This window comes from Somniosus microcephalus, chromosome 3 (assembly GCF_052327205.1).
Source record: "Somniosus microcephalus isolate GS21.2 chromosome 3, FLI_Smic_1.0, whole genome shotgun sequence".
Classification (NCBI taxonomy): Eukaryota; Metazoa; Chordata; class Chondrichthyes; order Squaliformes; family Somniosidae; genus Somniosus; species Somniosus microcephalus.
In genome coordinates this window covers 297,714,486-297,738,199 of record NC_140989.1, presented here as the reverse complement: position 1 = coordinate 297,738,199, position 23,714 = coordinate 297,714,486, and the positions used below count along the sequence as shown (strand labels likewise).

Below are 23,714 nucleotides of genomic sequence, written 5' to 3'. Positions count from 1 at the left end.
GTGCAGATAGTGATTGAACTTTTTCACTCCCCACACTAGGCTGAGGGCCTCCCTGTCAATCTGGGCATAGTTACGCTCGGCTGAGGTTATTGATCGTGACGCAAAGGCTATTGGCCTCTCTGAGCCGTCCGAGAATTTGTGCGACAGCACCGCTCCAATGCCGTAGGGTGACGCATCACATGCCAACCGAATTGGTAATGCCGGGTTGTAATGGGCCAATACCTCTTTCGATGTGATTAGTGTTTTGTTCTTCTGGAAAGCTCGTCTACATTCGTCACTCCACTTCCATGGCACCCCAGTTTGCAGTAGGGTGTTCAGTGGGTGTAGTATTGTAGACAAATTTGGCAAGAACTTATGGTAGTAGTTTACCAGCCCGAGGAACGACCTCAGTTGTGACACATTTTCCGGTGCTGGAGCCTTGACTACTGCCTCAATCTTCTCTGGGGACTTATGTAACCCCTCTTTATCGATAACGTGGCCACAATACGAGATCTGTTTTCTAAAAAACTCGCATTTGGGGCGGTTAGCTCGGAGCCCATATTCCTGCAATCTAGTGAGCACCTGCTCCAGGTTGGCAAGGTGATCACTGTCATTTTCACCCGTGACCAGGATGTCGTCCAAATAACACTGGGTCCCTGGGATCCCTTGCAGGACTTGTTCCATTGCCCTCTGCCAAATAGCCGGAGCTGATGCTACCCCGAACACCAGCCGGTTGTATTGGTGGAGACGTTTATGGGTGTTGATTGTGAGGTATTTTTTTGATGCTTCTTCTACCTCCATTTGCAGATACGCCTGGGCCAGATCAATCTTAGTGAAGCGTTTCCCTCCAGATAGTGAGGCGAAAATATCTTCAATCCGCGGAAGTGGATATTGTACGGTGTGAAGGACCGGGTTCACTGTTACCTTAAAGTCCCCACAGATGCGAACCTTCCTTGGTTCCCCAGGTGTGCTGCTCAACGACTTTTTCATCACAGGGACGATGGGTGTAGCCCACTCGCTCCAGTCTACCTTGGACAGTACACCTGAACGTTCCAGACTCTCTAGCTCTGCTTCGACGGCTGGGCGGATCGCATAAGGTACCGGTCTGGCCTTAAAAAATTTTGGGCTTGCGTTTTCTTCAATTTTAATCGTCGCTGTCATGCCTTTTAGTGTTCCGAGTCCTTGCTGGAACACTTCTTTCACGTCAGTTAGGATCTTTGACAGTCGCCCAGGTGTGATGTCATCATCCTTTTTGTCAGCCACAGTCAGTGCCTGTATGGAATATCAATCCAGTTGTATTTTCCGGATCCATTCACGTCCCAGTAATGGTGGTCCTCCATCTTGCAATACATACAGGTCTAGTTTTGGTGTTTCCTTACCGTTATATATAACGGTCACCCTTATTTTTCCTTTGGGGTAGACTTTTTGCCCTGTGTACGTCTTCAAAATAATTTTTGTGTCTCTCAAGGGTATGTGTGAGAATAGTCGCTCGTAGTCCCATCGGTTTATGACTGTTAGGGCTGATCCTGTGTCCAATTCCATCTTTACCTGGACTCCTGCTAACTTGAGAGTGACCCAAATGGTTCGGTGATCCTCCGTTGTGATCACATTATGTAGTTTCAGACAACTCAGTTCCCTGCTTTCGGAGTCGTTATCACTCTTTTGTTCGTCTGAACTATTCTCCGTCATCTTATGTACCTTCTTGTACTTTCCTTTGGTAGGTTTCTTATTGCTGGTTTTCTTTCCCGACCTGCAGACTCGTGCTATGTGTCCTACTTTTCCACACTGTCTGCACACTTTGTCTTTGAACCAGCAATCATTCTGGTCGTGTGTTGTTCTGCCGCAGCAATAGCACTTCTCTGTTCCATATGACATTTCGTTTGTGCCATATTCTTGCGGTCTCTGTTGTATCTCTGCAGCGCCCCGTGCTGCTGCTTCATATGGTACCGCAATGCTGAAAGCCTTTTCCAGCGTAAGGTCCTTTTCAGATAAAAGCCGTTTCTGGGTTCCTTCACTTTGAAGCCCACACACAAACTTGTCCCTTAAGGTATCTGCCAGTCCCGCTCCAAACTGGCAGTGTTTCAATAGTTTGCGTAGTTCTGTTAAATAATCAGCATTGCTTTCATCCTTATGCTGGTTCCGTTTGTGAAACTTGAATCTTTCTGCTATCAGCAGCGGTGTGGGGTTTAAATGTTCTTTTAGCCCCGAGACCGGAGAGGCAGCGGACCTGCGAGGGATCACCAGAGGCGGCAGAGGTACTTAAACAGCAGCCCGAGGCAGCAAGACCCAGAGCCCCGAGACCGGAGAGGCAGCGGACCTGCGAGGGATCACCAGAGGCATACCAATCCAGGTTCCGGGAGAGAGGTAAAAAGTAATCCAAGTGTGACGTCAGCAGGAAGCAGGTAAGTGATTGGTTGGTGAGTATTTCTCTCTTTTTAAAACTTTAACTCTGTTTTATAGTTTCTAAGGTCTCTTTGGTGTAGCGGGGACTGTTGGTAAATTATTTAACTGTAGTGTAATTAGTGGGACTGGTTGATTTAATTTAAACTCAATTAATTAAAGGGTAAGTCATGGCAGGACAGCCCGGCCCCGTGATCTGCTCCTCCTGCGAGATGTGGGAACTCAGTGACACTTCCTGTGTCCCTGACAGCTACATGTGCAGGAACTGCACCTAGCTGCAGCTACTGACAGACCGCATTGCGGCACTGGAGCTGCGATTGGATGCATACTGGAGCGCTCACGATGCTCGGAACATCGTGAATAGCACGTTTACGGAGTTGGACACACCGCAGGTAGAGGTTGGACAGGGAGAAAGGGAACGGGTGACCAACAGGCAGAGTACGAGGCGCAGGCAGGTAGTGCAGGGGTCCCCTGTGGCCATCCCCCTCTCCAACAGATATACCACTTTGAGTACTGTTGGGGGGGATGGCTTATCAGAGGAAGGCAGCAGCAGCCAACTTCCTGGCACCAGGGGTGGCTCTGCTGCACAGAATGGGAGGAAAAAGAGTGGTAGAGCTATAGTAATAGGGGATTCAATTGTAAGGGGAATAGATAGCCGTTTCTGCGGCCGCAAACAAGACTCCAGGATGGTGTGTTGCCTCCCTGGTGCAAAGGTCAAGGATGTCTCCGAGCGGCTGCAGAACATCTTGGAAGGGGAGGGTGAACAGCCAGTTGTCGTGCTGCATATAGGCACCAACGATATAGGTAAAAAGTGGGATGAGGTCCTAAAAGCAGAATATAGGGAGTTAGGAGGTAAATTAAAAAACAGGACCTCAAAGGTAGTAATCTCAGGATTGCTACCAGTGCCACGTGCTAGTCAGAGTAGAAATAGAAGGATACTTCAGTTGAATACGTGGCTAGAGGAATGGTGCCAGGGGGAGGGATTCAAGTTCCTGGGACATTGGAAACGGTTCTGGAGGAGGTGGGACCAGTACAAACCAGACGGTCTGCACCTGGGCAGGGCTGGAACCGATGTCCTAGGGGGAGTGATTGCTAGTGCTCTGGGGGAGGGTTTAAACTAAAATGGAAGGGGGTTGGGAACCTGAGCAGGGAGACAGAGGAAAGGGAAACAAGGATAAAAGCAAAAGATAGGAAGGAGAAAAACAAAAGTGGCAGTCAGAGAAATCAACGGTTTAAATCAAACGTGGCCACAGTAAATAATAATTCTAATAGGTCTAAGAGCGTTAAAAAAACAAGCCTGAAGCCTTTGTGTCTTAATGCGAGGAGCATTTGTAATAAGGTGGATGAATTGGCTGTGCAAATAGAGGTAAACGAATATGATTTGGTTGGGATTACGGAAACGTGGCTCAAGGACGGCCAAGACTGGGGACTCAACATCCAGGGGTATTCGATATTCAGGAAAGATAGGCAAAAAGGAAAGGGAGGAGGGGTAGCATTGCTGGTTAAAGAAGGGATTAACACAATTGTAATGAAGGATATTAGCTCTGATGACATGGAATCTGTATGGGTAGAATTGAGAAATACTAAGGGGAAAAAAACATTATAGACCTCCAAACAGTAAGGCGGAGGTTGGGGATAGCATTAAAAGGGAAAGTAAAGAAGCGTGCAATAAGGGCACAGCAGTCATCATGGGTGCCTTTAATCTACATATAGATTGGGCCAACCAAATTAGTAACAATACTGTGGAGGAGGAATTCCTGGAGTGTTTACGGGATGGTTTCCTGGGCCAATATGTCGAGGAACCAACCAGAGATCAGGCCATCTTAGACTGGGTATTATGTAACGAGAAAGGATTAATTAGCAATCTTGTTGTACGAGGCCCCTTGGGTCGGAGCGATCATAATATGATCGAATTCTTCATTAAGATGGAGAATGAAGTAGTTGACTCAGAAACTAGGGTCCTCAATTTAAATAAAGGAAACTACGATGGTCTGAGGAGCGAGTTGGGTAGGATTGTTTGGGGAATGGCACTCAAAGGGTTGACGGTGGATAGGCAATGGCAAACATTCAAAGACCGAATGGATGAACTACAGAAGTTGTTCATCCCAGTTTGGCATAAAAATAAAACAAAAAAGGTGACTCAACCGTGGCTAACAAGGGAAATTAGGGATAGCATAAGATCCAAGGAGAGCACATACAAATTGGCCAGAAAAAGCAATAATCCTGAGGATTGGGAGCAGTTTAGGATTCAACAAAGGAGGACAAAGGGATTAATTAAGAAAGGGAAAATAGAATATGAGAGTAAGCTTGCAGGGAACATAAAAACTGACTGTAAAAGCTTTTATAGATATGTAAAGAGAAAAAGATTGGTGAAGTCAAGCGTAGGTCCCTTGCAGTCAGAATCGGCGGAATTTATAATGAGGAGCAAAGAAATGGCGGACCAACTAAATACATATTTTGGTTCTGTCTTCACAAAGGAGGACACAAATAACCTCCCAGAAATACCGCGGAACATAGGGTCTGATGAAAGGGTGGAATTGAAAGAAATCAGTATTTGTAGGGAAATGGTGTTAGGAAAATTGATGGGACTGAAGGCCGATAAATCCCCAGGGCCTGATAATCTACATCCCAGGGTACTTAAGGAAGTGGCCCTGGAAATAGTAGATGCATTGCTGGTCATCTTCCAGAACTCGATAGACTCTGGAACAGTACCCATGGATTGGAGGGTAGCTAATGTTACCCCACTATTCAAAAAAGGTGGCAGAGAAAAAGCGGGGAATTATAGGTAAGCCTGACATCGGTAGTGGGGAAAATGCTAGAGTCCATTATAAAAGATGTAATAGCAGAGCACTTGGAAAGCAGTGACAGGATCGGACAAAGTCAACATGGATTTACAAAAGGTAAATCATGCTTGACTAATCTACTGGAATTTTTTGAGGATGTAACTGGTAAAATAGATAAGGGAGAACCAGTGGATGTGGTGTATTTGGACTTTCAGAAGGCTTTCGATAAGGTCCCGCATAAGAGGTTAGCGTGCAAAATTAAGGCACATGGGATTGGGGGCAAGATATTGACTTGGATAGAGAACTGGTTGGCGGACAGAAAGCAAAGAGTTGGAATAAACGGGTCATTTTCCGAGTGGCAGGCAGTGACTAGTGGGGTACCGCAAGGATCGGTCCTAGGACCCCAGCTGTTCACAATATATATTAATGATCTGGACGAGGGAATTGGATGTAATATCTCCAAATTTGCAGATGACACAAAGCAGGGTGGGAGGGTATGCTGTGAGGAGGATGTCCTGAAACTCCAGTACGATTTGGACAGGTTGGGTGATTGGGCAGAAACATGGCAAATGCACTATAATGTGGATAAATGTGAGGTTATCCACTTTGGTGGCAAAAACAGGAAGGCAGATTATTATTTGAATGGCAATAGATTGGGAGAAGGGGAAGTGCAAAGAGACCTGGGTGTTCTTGTGCACCAGTCGCTGAAGGTAAGCATGCAGGTGCAGCAGGCGGTTAAGAAGGCAAATGGTATGTTGGCCTTCGTAGCAAGAGGGTTCGAGTACAAGAACAAGGATGTCTTGCTGCAGTTGTACAGGGCCTTGGTGAGATCACACCTTGAGTATTGTGCGCAGTTTTGGTCACCTTACCTGAGGAAGGACGTTCTTGCCATGGAGGGAGTGCAGCGAAGATTCACCAGGCTGATACCTGGGATGGCAGGAATGACGTACGAGGAGAGATTGTGTCAATTGGGCTTATACTCACTGGAGTTTAGAAGATTGAGAGGGGATCTCATCGAAACCTATAAAATTCTGTCAGGTCTGGACAGACTAGATGCAGAAAGGATGTTTCTGATGGCCGGGGAGTCCAGAACCAGGGGTCATAGTCTAAGGATAAGGGGTAAGCCATTTAGGACTGAAATGAGGAGGAATTTCTTCACCCAGAGAGTGGTGAACCTGTGGAATTCTCTGCCACAGAGGGCGGTGGAGGCCAGTTCATTAAATATATTCAAGAAAGAGTTGGATATATTTCTTGAGGCTAAAGGGATCAAGGGATATGGGGAGAAGGCAGGGACAGGGTACTGAATTTGGATGATCAGCCATGATCTCATTGAATGGCGGAGCAGGCTCGAAGGGCCAAATGGCCTACTCCTGCTCCTATCTTCTATGTTTCTATGTATCGTTACTATGTCTTCAAAACTCTTTTCCATTGGCTTCGTTGGGGTTACTAGATTTCGCAATAACCCATATGTCTTTGCACCCATTAAATTCAACAATACTGACGCTTTCTTGTCATCTGACACCCCATTTGCCTTGCAGTACACCTCTATTCGTTCGACATATGTAGTCCAATCTTCGACTTCATTGTCAAATGCGGTGATACTGCCACTCTTCGGCATTTTGGGTGTGGTTTAAAATGGCGTCTCCCAATGGCTTAAAATGGCGTCTCCCACGCTTTCCTTCCTCCCCCGCTGCTGCCAACGCCGCTCCCGGCGGTTCTCGTGGCAATGGCGGTGCCCTGTAGGTTTTGCGTGCTTCTCCTGCGTTGCTGCCAACGCCGCTCTCGGCGGTCCTCGTGGCAATGGCGGCGCCTCGCGGGTTTCTGTGCATCTCTCTCTCCCTCTCTCCGACGCTGCTCGGCCCCTGAACACCGGCTGCGCCCTGTGCGCTCTGCCCTCTCTCTCACTCCCCCGTCGACGCTGCTCAGCCCTTTGCTGTGCCGCTCGGTCGGGCTCTAGCTCGCCGCTGTCCGGGAAGGGTCTGCGCACTACCTGTTGCCAGCCCGTTTCGCTGGACCACCTCGACTGGAAAGCCAAGCCTGGCTCTCGACAGCCTCCCCCGCAATTCTCGAGTCTCTGCTGGATGACTGGGCGGTTGCCCGTGGTCGACGCCCGAGTCTCTGGCCTTGACCTCCAATCCACTGATCTCCAGGAACGAATCCCCGGGAGGTGATGCAGAGTTGCAGGTAGGTTCGAACCTGCCTCGTCGCCAATGTTGCGTCTGTGTATAATAAGACACAGACTGCGGAGAACGGTACAACAGGTGTTTACTTAACGTGGCTCACACTGCAACTGATCTGTACAGATTACTACTCAGTGCTATATACAGGTGTGGTCACTGCCAGTACTGCAGTATACATGAGCTGTAAAACATAGTTCCCCCCTTAAAGGTATATACATTACAATTGTGACCACAGAACAAGTAAGGACATGGACCGGTAAAGATCCAGTACTGTCTAGAGTCCGAGAATATGTGATGAGGGGTTGGCCACAGCATCCGGAAGGGACTGATTTCACACCTTACAGTGTCAGGAAGACAGAGCTGAGTGTGCAGGATGGTTGCGTGTTGTGGGGAGCATGAGTGATTATTCCACAGCCAGCACGACAGTCTATCCTAGGGCAACTACATCAGTGTCATCCTGGAGTTTCGCGTATGAAAGCCTTGGCAAGGAGTTACTTGTGGTGGCCAAAGCTAGATGAGGAGATAGAAAATCTAGTCAAGACATGCAGCACTTGTCAAGTACACAGGAAGGCACCAGCAGCGGCTCCTCTCCGCCCCTGGGAGTGGCCGGATAAACCATGGAGAAGATTACATGTAGATTATGCAGGTCCGTTCATGGGAACGATGTTCCTCATAATCATTGATGCACATTCCAAATGGATGGATGTGTATCCTGTAAATTCTGTTTCATCTACTGTTACTATAGGCTGCCTGCGTAGGAGTTTTAGTAATCAAGGGCTACCGGAGATCATAGTAAGTGACAATGCCACATGTTTTGTGAGTACAGAAACAAAAGAATTCATGAGAAACAATGGCATAGTGCACGTGACCTCAGCTCCATATCATTCATCTTCAAATGGACTTGCGGAGAGAGCCGTACAAACATTTAAGGAGATGATGAAGAAAAAGTGCGGAAGGGAGTTTGGCATCCAAGGTGTCACGAGTTCTGTTCAGCTACAGAATAACACCTCAATCTACCACAGGACTCTCTCCTCTGAACTGTTGTTAGGACGTCGACTATGCTCCACTCTTGACCTGGTTCACCCAGACCTAAAAAGGAAGGTGTAAAACTGACAAATCAAACAAAAGGAGAACCATGACAGAAGGACAAAGAGCCACAGTTTTGGAGAAGGAGATGCGGTCCTTACCAGGAATTTCAGTTATCGTCCAAAATGGATCCCTGGCGTCATAGACTCAATGACCAGTCCAGTATCATATACGGTCATGGTGGGAACTGGTCAGGTAGTACGCAGACATGTAGATCAGATACTGACCAGACAAGGGGAAATCGAACTGGAGGTTCCAGAGGAGATGTCGGAGGACAACTTGGCCCCCAGTTATCCAAATGCATCGGTGGTACCACCACCACGAACAGAGCCAGTTCCACCTGGATCCCTTCGTCAAGAGGAAACCATCGTAGCAGAGTCAGATACTCTGAGTACTGCTCAGGAGCAGCAGGTGGCTCTACCACAACCAAGCAGGGACTTGACTGTAAGACGTTCACTAAGGACTCACAAGCTGCCAGAGAGATTGATCACGACCTGCTAGATTCGTTCAGTATGGACTATCGTTAAAGGAGTTTCCTTATGGGACTTTTTAAGAATGTTGTTAAGAAATTAATGTTCAACTTAACAGGGGAGGGATATAGTAATCTGGGATGTAATGTTTAAGTTATCCACCAGATGGAGCCAAAGAGTAAGGTTTCACATTCACCAGTATTTAAGGTAATGGGTCATGTACTCAATGTCCTGGTACACCAGTTATTAAGGTAATGTGGCATTGCATTATGGGTATGACTCAGAGGTGAATCCTCCATCTTGCCATCGTGCAGTAAGAAATTGTGGGCTTTGCTTGCAGCCTGTAAGAGATGTTTCTCTGCTACACCGGGTAATTAAACAGTTGGGTTTTGTTCCTAATATCTCGCTTCTCTCAGTTTCTGACCTTACTACTCGGATATCACAGTAAGGTAAGGAGATCAAAACTGTTAAGGAGATCAAAAGTTCATGTGAATAGCTGAGATAGTTCTAGATAAGTCAAGTCTGAAATGGAAACAGAAGCGAGTAAAGAGACAAAAAGTAGGCCAACACCAAGGGCACAGATTCCTCTGCCTGTGCAGAATTCCAACAGAAGGTTTTCACCCCAAGTGTCAACCTCCCTCACCTCCCATAAAGAAAGTCGAGGCTTTGGTTAAGGTTTGAAGATATTCATGTAAATTTTAAGGCCAAAGGGCTACAGAGTGTCCAAAAGAAAGATAAAGTGCTGTTCCTTGAGCTTGCATTGAGCCTTATTGAAACAGTGTACAGTATAAGGTAAATGATGGAGAGGTCAGTGTAGGAATCAGGCAGGGGTTTTAAATAGCAAACGACAGGGAGCTCAGGGTCACAGTTGCAGACAGAACAGAGGCATTCAGCAAACCAGTCACCTAATCTGCATTTGGTCACCACAAGTGAGAGAGACCACACCATGAGCAGGATGTTGGATTGATTTCCATTCAAAGCACTCACCTGGGGGCCCAGCTAATCAGGCAATGTAGTTGCCATGGCTCCCACACCAAGGTGGTAGGTTTGATCTGCATCTTGGCAGAACAATCCTCAACATGGAGAGCTGAGGGAGGGAGGCAGAGCTAAAGCTTTTGGTCTTTTCTCTCTCTGGGGAAAAAGTTTTAGTCTGGACATTGGGAATTCAGGCATCGGTTTGCCCTGTACAATTCTTCATCCATCAATAGAGGAAATTGTACAGTGCACACTGAATTCCATGCCCGACCTCCTGAAAATGTGTTCCCTTTGCGCAAGGCTCAGTGTAGCCCTGGATTTTCTCAAGGGTTCTGCAGAATTCCTCTCCTGCTGAGAGTTCCCGGTTGACATTGTAAGGGCTGGAACCTGCCCCGCGGTGGGCAGGTGGCAGACTTTCTGATCACATGGGGCAGGTGGGTGTCACAGATGTGACAGTGGTGTCATGGATGCTCGCTTGCCCCATGCAAGTGAGGTGCATTCCCAATGACTTTGCATACTCTGGAGGGATCAGCGCAGATGGGCACCAGCAGGCATGATCCTGGCATAAGCACTGGGATTGCAGTTTGCGGATTTTCGGGGCTTGTACATAGAACTCTTGTACCAGTGTGAATTTTACATCAGTGTTTACTAAAGGAGCAGAATACATTTGGACGTTAAGGAAAAGTTGATGTTGACGTAATAAAACTCACTATGCACTTGGTTTGAGCATAAAGCAAGGCTTTAATCAACTTATTTCAGAACATGGAAGTCTAGTTGTATCCACTAGCTCCCTTGTCTTTACAAAATGTCCCTGGAAAGCTGGGGCCAACGCCCGAGTATTTATACTCCTTGGACGACGCCACCAGCTGGCCGTCCAGTGTTATTTCATAGGTAGTTTCTCGATGATGAGATTTATGACAGACGTAAATCACTGTCAACAAAGAAGAAGGGAAATCTTCCAGGTGTCAGTAAAATGTCTGCCTAGTTTCCAAACCAGGAAGTTGGGCAGGAAACTGGATCAATGCATGAATCTTTCAGTTTACAAACTTCACCTGAATCAGTACGAGTTGAAAATGATTTTTGGGTAACCATTGGTATGGGTTGAACCCCTGGCTGGCAGTAGCACCGTGGAATATAGCCACAGCTTTGGAAACTAGAGTTTGGAAGATTAGGCCATGAGAGCAATGACGAACTGAAACCTTTTATTGAAGGTGTCTGAATAGACCTGCTAGTGCTTTATTGTAGCAACTAGTGAGGCTATGCAAAATCTTTGCTATGTGTTTCATAATTACGTAATCTGTCAAGGAAAGGTTTGAACTGAAAATTGGATCCAGTGCTTACCTCAAAACGGTATATAAATAAGTTGTATGGTTTTCGAAAGTATTTCTCATCATCGTTATAGTAGAGGCGTTCGCACTCACTGTCATATCGCAGTTCCCTCCAGTCCCCGTTGTACACGTACTCACAATATCCACCATATCCAGAATCTAAAACGGGACTTCCAATTTCATTTGTTAAGATGTTATAGCTTTAAAAAAAGAGAAAAATATGACAAAATAAACCCAGCAATTATTCTGTAAATGAACATAAGTTTTAATATTACAAGGCTCTGCTGCCAATGCTGAGACATGCTACAGGGCGCGATTTTGAAGTAGCGTCCAAAATAGGCATGAAAGTGGGCACCCAAATCCATTGATGTGAGGCGCACGTCATTTTGAGGCGGGTACCTAACTACCATAATGAGGGCGGGTTGTCAGCGCTACTCGCACTTGTAATTGGCAGCTCGCTCAATGAGTGGGGGGGGGGGGGAGGGAGGGCAGGAAATCTGGCAGGGGTCCTGCAAGTGGGTTGGCTGCCTGCCCCCCGTCCTGCCTCCGTTAAAATGGGAAGTGGGCGGGTTGGGGTCGGGATTCGGATTTTTAACACTTTAACCTCCCGCCCGACCCAAACCCATCCATTTTTGGGGGTTAATTCTCCCCTAGGAATCTGATACCACAGATCTTGGAGCAATGTAGGAAGAAATTCAATGACCTGACCAGAATTGCTAAGGTAAGACTCCCGTTCACTGCTTTTTTACAATCTGCACAGCCCTTCACCTCTCTACTGTAGCCCCAGTACTAGCAAGTGTTGCCATATAAAGAATATATAGAATTAATATACTAACTGAAGAATATATAGAATGAATGTACATAGAGTTAGTACCTTAGAATGTGGAACATAGAACTGATTATACTAATAAGGTAAAGAATCAATGCTGGAAACATGGGAACTGCAGCTTCCCAAGGTGCAATGTGAAATTAAGGTATAAGAGAGATACAGGATTAGACAGGCTGGTACTGGAGGCTGGGGACCCACAAGTTTCCAAGGATGGACGGAGGATCGATGATAACCAAATGTCCAAAGAATGTGCTGAGTGATAAGGTATCTGATACTCACTGGTACCAAGAATGGTAGTCATCCTCATCAGTTAAGCTATCTTGTCTATATGTCTACTTATTAGTTCTACATTATTAACACTTCCTATTAGGTGCAATCATGTAATAGGCATACGTGGAAGTGGTTATGTGCACCCAGGATCTGAAGGATTTAAAAGGAAAGATTTTTAGCAGCTCCGGTGAGCAACGCCTGGGAGCTGGCAAGCAAGAAAGAATAGAATTAGGCTTGGTTAGGCAGATGTTTATGCCTCCCAGGTCGGTAATGTATCACCTGTTCTTTTGGTCTATTGAAGCTTATTTTTTAGGACTTTACACTCTGTTTCACTGTTGAACCTGTGACTTACAACAGAACGTATTAAAACAGGATTACTTTGTGGAGTAACAAAAGAAAATGCTGGAAAAATTCAGCAGGCCAGGCAACATCCGTGGAGAGAAATTAGAGTCGACGTTTCGGGTCTAACCCTTTTTCAAAACTGGAAAGGAAATGAAATAGATCGAAAGGCAGGGCTGGGAGAGAACAAAAGAAGTGAAGAGACATTAAGAGGTATTCAAAACGAGACGAGATGGTGATAGGACTAGTGGAGACAAAAGACAGCTCAGATTAGGTGTGAAATGTTCTGGCAGAATGAGAGACAGCTGCCATGTGGGAGAGAGAAAAAAAGGAAAGGGGGGAGGGAAAAACCAAAACAAAGGGGTGGATAAAAAATATAAGTAAAAATGTAATAGGGGCCGAGGTTATGATCTGAAATTGTTGAACTCGATGTTGAGTCCGGAAGGCTGTAAAGTGCCTAATCGGAAGATGAGGTGCTGTTCCTCGAGTTTATGTTGAGCTTCCGTGGAACAATGTAAGAGGCCAAGGACGGTGAGGTCCGAGTGGGAATGGAGCAGTGAATTAAAATGACAGGTGACCGGAAGCTCGGGGTCACCCTTACGGACTGAACGGAGGTGTTCCGCAAAGCGGTCACCCAATCTGCATTTGGTCTCCCCAGTGTAGAGCAGACCGCATCGTGAGCAGCGAATACAGTATACTAGATTGCAAGAAGTACAAGTAAATCACTGTTTCACCTGGAAGCGGTGTTTGGGGCCCTGGACAGTGGGAAGGGGGGTGGTATAGGGGCAGGTGTTACATCTCCTGCGCTTGCACGGGAAGGTGCCAGGCGAAGGGGAAGAGGTGCTGGGGGTGATAGAGGAGTGGACTAGGGTGTCTCAGAGGGCGCGGTCCCTACGGAATGCTGAAAGGGGAGGGGAGGGGAAGATGCGTTTGGTGGTGGGATCACTTTGGAGGTAGCAGAAATGGCAGAGGATGATCCGTTGAATGTGGAAGCTGGTGGGGTGAAAGGTGAGGACAAGGGGAACCCTATCGTGGTTCCGGGAGGGAGGGGCAGGGGTGAGGGCAGAAGTGCCCCTTCGCCTGGCACCTTCCCGTGCAAGCGTAGCTGATGGAAGTGTCTGTCAGGGTACTTGGCCATCTTCCCCTCCTTTTCTCTTGAGACTGAACTGTTCCCCTCACACACTCTGACTGACAACCTGGTGATCCATAGAGCAGCTACTTAACTGCTGCTGCTTTCCATTGCCACAAAGTGCTAACTCTTCACTATCTTCCCTTTTCCAGGACATTTGCAATTACCAGAACCATCTGCAGAAGAAGAAGTGGAGAACAGCCCTCCTGAAGAAGCACCATCACTTACAATGACCCCTGCAAGCACCAGCTCAGAAATCAGCACTCCGCGTACTTTAGCAATGAGTTTCAGGGATCTGCACTGGGTGATTCAACATGCACAGGTGAGCAGGAGCAAGGGCAGTGGGAATGGCTAGCACAGGGCACACCTCTTCAGAGGGTGAGCTCGCATATGCTATAGAGAGCACAGGTGAGGACATCCAGGGCCCAGCCTTTACAATGATAGATGTGCACCAGCAATTGTTTGGTGCATTGGATAGCCTGCCAGGGAGCCTCCACACCAATGTCGGACAGTGTGGAGTAGCTACTTCCAACTTGTGTGGGGTCCTTGTGCAAGACATTGAGGCAATGCAGTCAACCATGGAGCATGTGGTCAGCTCTATGAACGCTGCAGTGGGGATCTCAGTAACAGAGCCTGTGGTGACGGTTCTGACAGCTTTGGTGGAAGCTCAGACAGCTGCCATTCAGGCTCCCCTATCTCCACAGACTTCCAAAGTTTGTGTGAAAGTATTGCATAGGGGCCTCGGTGCTATCACAGCCCACCTGTAGTCTGCTCTCCCGCAGATCAGTACAAGTGCTGAGGCACAGCCCCATGCAAGTGGCAGTGGCGTATGGTAGATTGGTGTGGCAGGCGCTAACAGATAACATCTTCCAGTAATTGCCAGATCTGGCACTTGAACAAGTGATTGGACCAATTAATCCCCACACATTCCTATCTACTGTACTGAACTACCATCTTGCCAGCTGTTAAATGGCCCTTCCCACAAAAACTCTTCGGACTGAGAGATATAAAGTGCTCAAAATCTATTAGGTGACATTTTCATTAACAAGTGCTTCTTTTGCTTACCACTGTGCTTCCCCTTGGTGACCCGATAAGATATGCTTCTCCTAATCGAATGTGACTTTAAAATGCTCCCTTAGTGAGAGCAGCAAGTGCAGTGGCAGGCTACTGCTGTAAAATGCAGAGCTCAAAGGATGGGAGCAGTGTTGTGCCCCTGCATGCAGGGCCGTGAGATGGTTCGGTTGCAGCTGGAACTAGGCATGGGTTAGCACCATCTGCTTGCTAGCTGGCACTTCTTCACTCCTTTGAGCTGCCTCACCCGTCCTATCTCCTGCTACATCCCAGCTGTTGGGCCCTCTAGCAGGATGGTGAGCAATCTGCATGTCAGCAGAATGTAGAGCACCATTCAGGAGTCTGAATTCTGCCTTCAAGGTTCTGTCAAACTGATTCCCCAGCCTGTCAAATTCAGCCCTAATAGACTCCAGTAAGTTGGATCCCAAGGTATAACTAGTCTCAGTCATAACGTTTCTGAATGAATTTTTTCCTGGGCCTGCGCCCTCTATCCTCAGGGCCTTCCATACAGGTGTCTGTGAAGTTTTTTATTATTCGTTTAGGGGATGTGGGCGTCACTGGCAATGCCAGCATTTATTGCCCATCCCTAGTTGCCCTTGAGAAGGTGGTGGTGTGCCACCTTCTTGAACCGCTGCAGTCCGTGTGGTAAAGGTAATCCCACAGTGCTGTTAGGTAGGGAGTTCCAGGATTGTGACCCAGCGACGATGAAGGATCGGCGATATACTTCTAAGCCAGGATGGTGTGTGACTTGGAGGGGAACTTGGAGGTGGTGGTATTCCTATGCGCCTGCTGCTCTCATCCTTCTAGGTGGAAAAGGTCGCAGGTTTGGGAGGTGCTGTCGAAGAAGCCTTGGTGGGTTGCTGCAGTGCATCTTGTAGATGGTACACACTGCAGCCACGGTGCGCCGGTGGTGGAGGGAGTGAATGCTTAAGGTGGTAGATGGGGTGCCAATCAAGCGGGCTGCTTTGTCCTGGATGGTGTCGAGCTTCTTGAGTGTTGTTGGAGCTGCACTCATCCAGGCAAGTGAAGAGTATTCCATCACACTCCTGACTTGTGCCTTGTAGATGGTGGAAAGTTGCTATAAATTCCAGGATGTGTTCCAGTGACATGTCGGGGGTGCATTCATCACAGAAACAGGCTAAGAAGTTTTCTTAGGATTTGTTTCAGAGAGTGATATATAATATTTTACTCTTTTTTAATTTAAATAAAGATCTGTTTTTCTAGTGGGAGCTGGGTAGCACGGTGGGTTAGCACATTGTCCTTTCACCTTTGGGACTTGGATTCAAAGCAAAATTATTCACTGCCTGCTGGCAGGAAGTATACTACATGTGGCACATTTGGACAGTCTGTAATCAACTTCCTAGTAGGCATGATTGACAGCACAGAAGTTTCCCTAGATCTATTTTAGAAAGCTACAAGAATGGCTAGTGTGTGGAAACTGACACATTTGTGAGCCTAGACAGCGATATCAGCAGACTATTTGACAATCAGCAGAGATGTATAACGGGTGTCTGATCCGATATCACCCGTTTAACACTATCAACCAAAATCAAAATTACCCCCTTTAACTCAGACCTGTATTGATCTGATTTTCAAAATTAACACTCTGCAGGAATATACTAAGGCTTTACAATTCTGTAATAACTGATTACATGTTGCTATTATCTCAGCAGTGATCTAATGACAGGATATTGAACCACTAGCCAGGCAGCATCATGTAACAACAGAAAATGCTGGAAAAACTCAGCAGGCCAGGCAATATCCGTGGAGAGAAAGTAGAGTCGAAGTTTCGGGTCTAACCCTTTTTCAAAACTGGAAAGGAAATTAAATAGATCGAAAGGCAGGGGTGGGAGACAACAAAAGAAGTGAAGAGACATTAAGAGGTATTCAAAACGAGACGAGATGGTGATAGGACTAGTGGAGACAAAAAACGGCTTAGATTAGGTGTGAAATGTTCTGGCAGAATGAGAGACAGCTGCCATGTGGGAGAGAGAAAAAAAAAGGAAAGGGGGGGAGGGAAAAACCAAAACAAAGGGGTGGATAAAAGATATAAGTAAAAATGTAATAGAGGCCGAGGTTATGATCTGAAATTGTTGAACTCAATATTGAGTCCAGAAGGCTGCAAAGTGCCTAATCGGAAGATGAGGTGCTGTTCCTCGAGTTTACGTTGAGCTTCCGTGGAACAATGCAAAAGGCCAAGGACGGTGAGGTCCGAGTGGGAATGGAGCGGTGAATTAAAATGACAGGCGACCGGAAGCTCGGGGTCACCCTTACGGACTGAACGGAGGTGTTCTGCATCATGTAACATCCAGGTTATAGACTGGCCCATGAAATAGCATATGACCATTATACTAGAATGTAAACATAGAAGTCAAAGAGGTGAACTAAAGAATAAAGCCCAACTGTATCTAGGCTGGAATCATTAACATGACTTACCCAATCATAGTTACTTGTATACCTGGGATTAAAAACAAGTCACTGCAGAAAGTTCTTATCTCATGTGGATCATCAGACTCACAGGTTTCCTCATCTGAAGCATCTTCACAGTCTCTCTCACCATTACACAGTAAACGTCTTTTGATGCATCGACCTAAAAAATATTCATTAGTGATTTTAAACATGAATTTCCCATATTGATGATTATATTTAATTTACAAAGGTATTTTAAGTGTTATCAAAACCTATGTTTGGTGTCACATAATCACCACCTTTTGAGTTATATCTTCTTTCCTCCTACGCTATCTAGGTTTCTCAACAATAAAAAGAACATTTATTTTCTTGAACTTTTACTTTAGGAACAGCTTGGTTTCACTTTTAATGAATTAAATCCCTATAATGAAAATTAACTTAATGTGAAGAAAATAATGTCAATGGAGAACTAACACTTTTGTCGTTAAAAATTCAAAAAAATTAGTTGACCAACATATTATTTGTCACAATTATGGCAGATTATGGGCAGTCCACCCTGGGAATACTAAAGTTTTTGAACACATTTACTTGGCGGCAGTGTGGTAATGCAATTACATCACAACTTAATTCTATAGATGTGATGTGTCTGCAAGAGATAGTAACTAATGCTAGTGAGTGAAATTGCAGACTTAGAAAGCACTTGGAAGTTGGGGTAGCAGGATGTCCCCAGTAAATGCAAAATATGACGTGGTTCTGAGTTATATAGATGATGAAAATTGCCACTTAGTCAAAATATCAGATAAATGCTGGTGCCACGTTCAGGATAGGAGGAGAGAAATGTGAAAAAAACCACACAGATGTAGTGTTTAAAAAAGCAGCTTTCTGTCCACATTTCTACCACAATCTGTTCAGTCCACCACATGTCCTTTTTGATGGTGACCTTCTCTGAAAAGAGATAGGTGGTCTGGGGATTGGGATCATTGGTCAACTGAGTATAATGAAAAGATGGCAAACTTCTAAATATATTTGAATCTTGATCTTCAATTATTATTCAGAGAGTTACTTACTTGAGCTGCATTGAAACTGATCCCCACAGGTATTTACTGGCGCACATTGTTCAGATGTTTGACAGGTAGCTTCTTCCCAGAGAGATCCAATACACCTGCTACCACCAAATATGGCTGGCCTCCGCAGATTCCTATATCTGGACTTTACCATAAAACAAATACATTAGTTACCAGTCCTGTTTATACATAGAGAATATATCGTAGTTAACCAGTAAATACAGACAATAACATTAACAAGCTTTAAAATTGAGCATTATTTTGCATGTCTCACATCACTTGATGCTTCACTCACCACATAAATATGGGAACATGAGGAGTATAACAACCATTTTATGTATGTTTAGATCAATATGCATGTATGTTCATCCACACAACGCAAACCTATCTCATCAGTCAATATTTTAGGGCAATAGCTAATAACAGAGCCCAGTTTGTGAAGATTGCATATCAACATCCAGTCTCTGGGTCAGCTTGACTAGCTTGTCATCAGATTATAGAGGGGGCTGATGAATTCTTGCAAGAACCCCTGGAGGTCAAACCCCTTGATCAAGTAACTGAACATTCTGCACTCCCCATAGGGTTGCTGTCGAAACAGCCCTATCTAAGTGTCAGCTTGGCTCAGTTGGTAGCACTCTTGCTTGCGAGTCAGAAGGTCATGGTTTCAAGCTCCACTATGGACTTGAGCACATAACCTAAGCTGACATGTCAGCTGAGGGAGTGCTGCTTTGGATGAAACATAAAACTGAGGGCCTGAATGTCTGCTCAGGTGGATGTAAAAGATCCTGTGGTACTGTTCAAAGAAGAGTAGGTAGTTCTCCCAGTTTCTTAGCCAATCTTCCTCCTTCAATCAACACTGCCAAATAAACAGATTATCTAGTCAGTCATTCATTAGTTATTTGTGGGACCTTGCTATGTGCAAATTAATCTACACAACAGGGACTGCACTTCAAAAGCAATCAATTGGTTATAAAGTGTATTAAAAGATCCTAAGGATATGGAAGGCACTATATAAGTTCAAGTTATTTCTTTCTTCTTTACCATTAGTGCTCAACCTTTTATCTGAAGGAGTATTACTCGTGTTTGCTCCGTGTAATTACGCTCCACCAATCTCATGTGCCCAGAAATTCGGGTCTCCACGGGCGAGTACGCAAGGCCTGCTTTTTACAAGGTAATTGGTGAATTAATTAAAATTAAAACATTTTTTCCACAGGTTTATTATTTTTAAATACTTTAAAGAAAGGTAAGTTTATTTTTAGCCCCGTTAGAAAATAAAATTATTTTTTTCAAAAATTTAATTTATTGTTTAAAATAGTTATTTCATGTAATTTATAGTTTATTTAAAAAATGATACATTTTTAAATTTATTTGAAGATTTAGTGATGTTTTGGGGCTTATAGTATTTATAAGTTTGACAGCCCTTCCTGTCAAACTTATGAATGAAGCATTCCCTGCTCCGATTGGCTCCCCATGGTCCACGTGATCCCAGGGGATGCATCGAACTAACTGCGCCCCTGGGATACAGAAGCACTGCGCACCGGCAGTTGGAGGAGGCCCAGGATCGCAATTCCACGCGGGCCCACAGCTCAACGGCCAGCACACAAGGTAAGTGCAGGTCGGGGGCTTGCATCCGCGGGAAGTCCCCGACCCGAATTTCTGGGCCATTATGTTTTATCTTGCTATCCAAAAGTTATGTGTTATAAATGTCATCATTCATCAAGAAACTACTCGTGAAATAATGCTAGACGGCCAGCTGGTGGCGTCGTCCAAGGAGTATAGATACTCGGGCGTTGGCCCCAGCTTGCCAGGGACATTTTGTAAGACAAGGAACTAATGAAGTACAACTAGACTTCCATGTTCTGAAACAAGTTGATTAAAGCCTTGCTTTATGCTCAAACCAAGTGCGTAGTGAGTTTTATTACGTCAATTTAATCAACTTGATATCGACTCCATGCTTTGGGTGATTTTGGGAACAGCCGGAACCGTAGAAGGGAACTCAGACAAGTAATTGATCCATCATGGAGAAACTACTCAGACCCGCCCGTCTCGACCTGGACTCGAATTCACTTACAGCTGCTAAGGTATGGAAACACTGGTATCGTACTTTTAGCAACTTCCTCAGGGTGTGTGGTGAAAATGTTCCTGATAAATTAGAGATACTTGCGAATTATGTATCCCCTCATGTGTTTGATTATATTGAAGACTGTGTAGACTATGACGCCGCTATCCAAATACTACAGCAGCTATATGTCAAGTCCCCAAATGAAATTTTTGCTCGGCATCTACTGGCCACAACTCGACAACAACCCGGGGAATCACTTGACGAATTCCTTCAGAAACTTCGCAGGCTCAGCAAGGATTGTAATCTTAAAGCTGTTACAGCTGAGCAGTACCAGGAGGAGTTAATTCGTGATTCCTTTATTAATGGGATTGCGTCTCCCTTCATACGTCAGCGTCTGTTGGAGAATAAAACCCTCGAGTTACAGGCTGCCTATGACCAGGCATGTTCTCTGGACTTAGCAAAGAGGAATGCAGACACCTATCTTTCACCACGTGCACGGGCTGCTGCTATCACTCTTAGTGACTCTTTCGATAGGCCTTGGGCGGAAGCCCTCACAGATGATGACTTCAACCCGGCTGATGACAACCCTACCCTAGAAACCTACACTGATGACGACCCCGCCCTAGCAGCATCTTGGCAATCTGGAAGAAAGTGTTTCTTCTGTGGAGGTGCATTCCATTATAGGAAATTTTGTCCTGCTCATAATGCAGCAAGAAAGGTCACTTTTCTAAGGTATGCCAGTCAAGAGCCGCTGTTAGTAAGAAAGGCCACTTTTCTAAGGTATACCGGTCGAGAGCTCCTGCTAGTTTTGCAGCTACTATCTATAAAACTGCTCCTCCCCCAAGAGCCACTACTAAGGTTACAGCTGCAATCTATAAAACTGCTCCTCCCCCAAGAACCACTACAAAGGTTACAGCTGTCAAGGGTAGAACTGCCCCTCCTCCCCTCACAGCTGTTTTTCCCCAAAGTCTGTCCCTTGCAGCCACGAAGGTTTCGGTAAATGGACACATTTTGAGTGCACTAATCGACTCATGCAGCTCTGACAGCTTCATTAGTGAGCGGGCTGTCAGTAAGTTAAAACTGCATATTTACCCCTCGGACAGGGAAATTGCAATGGCTTTGACGACACTGACCACCAATTCTTCCGGTTTTTGTCTTGTCGACCTTATTCTTAATGGTCGCACTTATTTCTCCACCCGGCTCGGGGTGCTCAAGAACCTATGCAGTGATGTGCTCCTGGGACAGGATTTCCAGAAACAACACAAAAGACTCACTTTCGAGTTTGGAGGGTCAAAGCCGGAGCTTACTCTTTCCAAAGTACCGTTTTGTGCGCTTTCGGCGGCTTCGCTCAACAAGCCCTCTTTGTTTGCCAATCTTTCCCCCCGATGTAAGCCCATAGTCACTAAATCACGACGTTTCAGCCAAGATGATCGATCCTTTATCGAGACAGAAATCTCTTGCCTTCTAGTTGGCGGTATCATTGAGCCATGTTCATCTTCCTGGCGGACTCAAGTCGTCATTGTTAAAAATCCTCTGAAGCAACACAAGAAACGTCTTTGCATCGATTACTCACAAACTATTAACCAGTATAATGACCTGGATGCCTACCCGCTACCACGCATCAATGACATTGTCAATAACCTTGCCAACTACAAGGTATTTTCAACTTTTGATTTAAAGAGCGCATATCATCAAGTGCCGTTAAAGGACTCTGACAAGAAGTATATGGCCTTTGAGGCCAATGGTCGGCTTTACCAGTTTTGTCGCCTTGGCTACTGGGTGGGCAACGGTGTCATCAAACCGGATCTGGAGCGACTTCGTCTGCTTCAGGAGCTCCCTCCCCCTACGAATCTTGGCTCTCTTCGTCGGGCACTCGGCATGTTCGCCTATTATGCGAAATGGATACCCCACTTCTCTGACAAGGTCCAGCCCCTGCTTCACGCAAAGTCATTTCCGTTAGAGGCAACGGCTATTTCAGCTTTCAACCTCCTCAACCTCCATTGATGAAAGTCTTCCTTTTGTGGTCGAGTGCGATGCATCGGATGTGGCAATCTCTGCTACCTTGAATCAAGGTGGTCGACCCGTTGCATTTCTGTCCAGAACTTTGCAGGGTAGCGAGCTCCATTATCCTCCTGTCGAGAAGGAGGCTACGGCTATCATCGAAGCTGTACGTAAATGGAGTCATTTTCTCGCTCGTCGCCATTTCACACTTATAACCGATCAGCGCTCCGTGGCCTTTATGCTGGATAACCGGAAACGCACTAAGATCAAGAATAACAAAATACAACTCTGGAGGATGGAATTGGCCGCCTTTGGATACACCATACATTATCAACCTGGCAAAAAGAATGTGGCCCCGGATACCCTCTGTGTTTTGGTGGAGGAGGTGAAAAGGAGGAGAGATGTCCTGTATCCACAGGAGGGCAGGAGGCCCTCCAGACACAAGAGGAGAAGGCAGTGGGAACATATAGCCACGGAATTAAATGCCAGGAGTTTAGCCCCGAGGACCTGAATTAGTGCCGCAAGAAGTTCAATGACCTCACACGAGTGGTCAAGGTCAGCGAATGCATCTTCAAATGTCATATCCTACTAACTGCACCACTAGCCTCAGCCACTGCTCACTTCATCACACCCCCATCACTTACCTACCAACAATCTCTATCAATCAGGACTCATACCTAACATTCGTATGCTTCACCTCACCCTCACACACTTAGCATTGTTGTAAGCCTCACACCCACATCTCACAGCTTGCACACACTGCCAGCTATTCAACTGTGACAGCCACATCACCCAAACATATTGCATGACACTCACTGACACACTTTCCTCTCTCTTGCAGGAGTAGGTGGTGCACAACCAGAAGCAGCAGGAACTAAGCGGAGGGGGAGAGGCACACCTGCATGTCCTAACCTCCATGGTGGCCATTATCAGAAAGGCCATTGCTGAGGCTGAGGCCGTGGCCAGCGGCGGGGCTGAATCCATTGAAGGTGATGGTATCCTCATCCCTAATCCTCCTTCTCACATCCTACTTCCCCCTCATCCCACAACTCTTCTGGCTTACAAGCTGCAGAAGGTGTAAGCATGCACTTCTTACTTTCCCCTCTCCCCTCACCACAACATTACCGTTGTCCATTTTTCCTTTCATATACCCAGGAACTGCAACTTGGCCAGGCAGTGGAGGAAGACCAAGAAGACAGTGATGATCAAGTGACAGTCACTTGATTTCACATTCACAGCCACCAGCTCAGATACTGACAGGGTGCATATCTTACAGGATAGCTTAGAGGCAGGATGTGCACATAGAAACATAGAAGATAGGAGCAGGAGTAGGCCATTC

General features: G+C 46.0%; 1 protein-coding gene across 1 annotated transcript in view; it reads right to left on the bottom strand.

Annotated features, from left to right (window-relative positions):
* Window positions 1–23,714, bottom strand: part of c8a (complement component 8, alpha polypeptide) — an 80,773-nt gene that overhangs the window by 35,575 nt on the left and 21,484 nt on the right. Inside the window, exons 3-5 of the mRNA XM_085982820.1 lie at window positions 18,316–18,457; window positions 17,276–17,429; window positions 11,215–11,401 (exon numbers count right to left, since the gene is read on the bottom strand). Of these exons, the coding sequence (XP_085838946.1) occupies window positions 11,215–11,401; window positions 17,276–17,429; window positions 18,316–18,457 (483 nt within the window). The remainder of the gene's footprint in view (window positions 1–11,214; window positions 11,402–17,275; window positions 17,430–18,315; window positions 18,458–23,714) is intronic.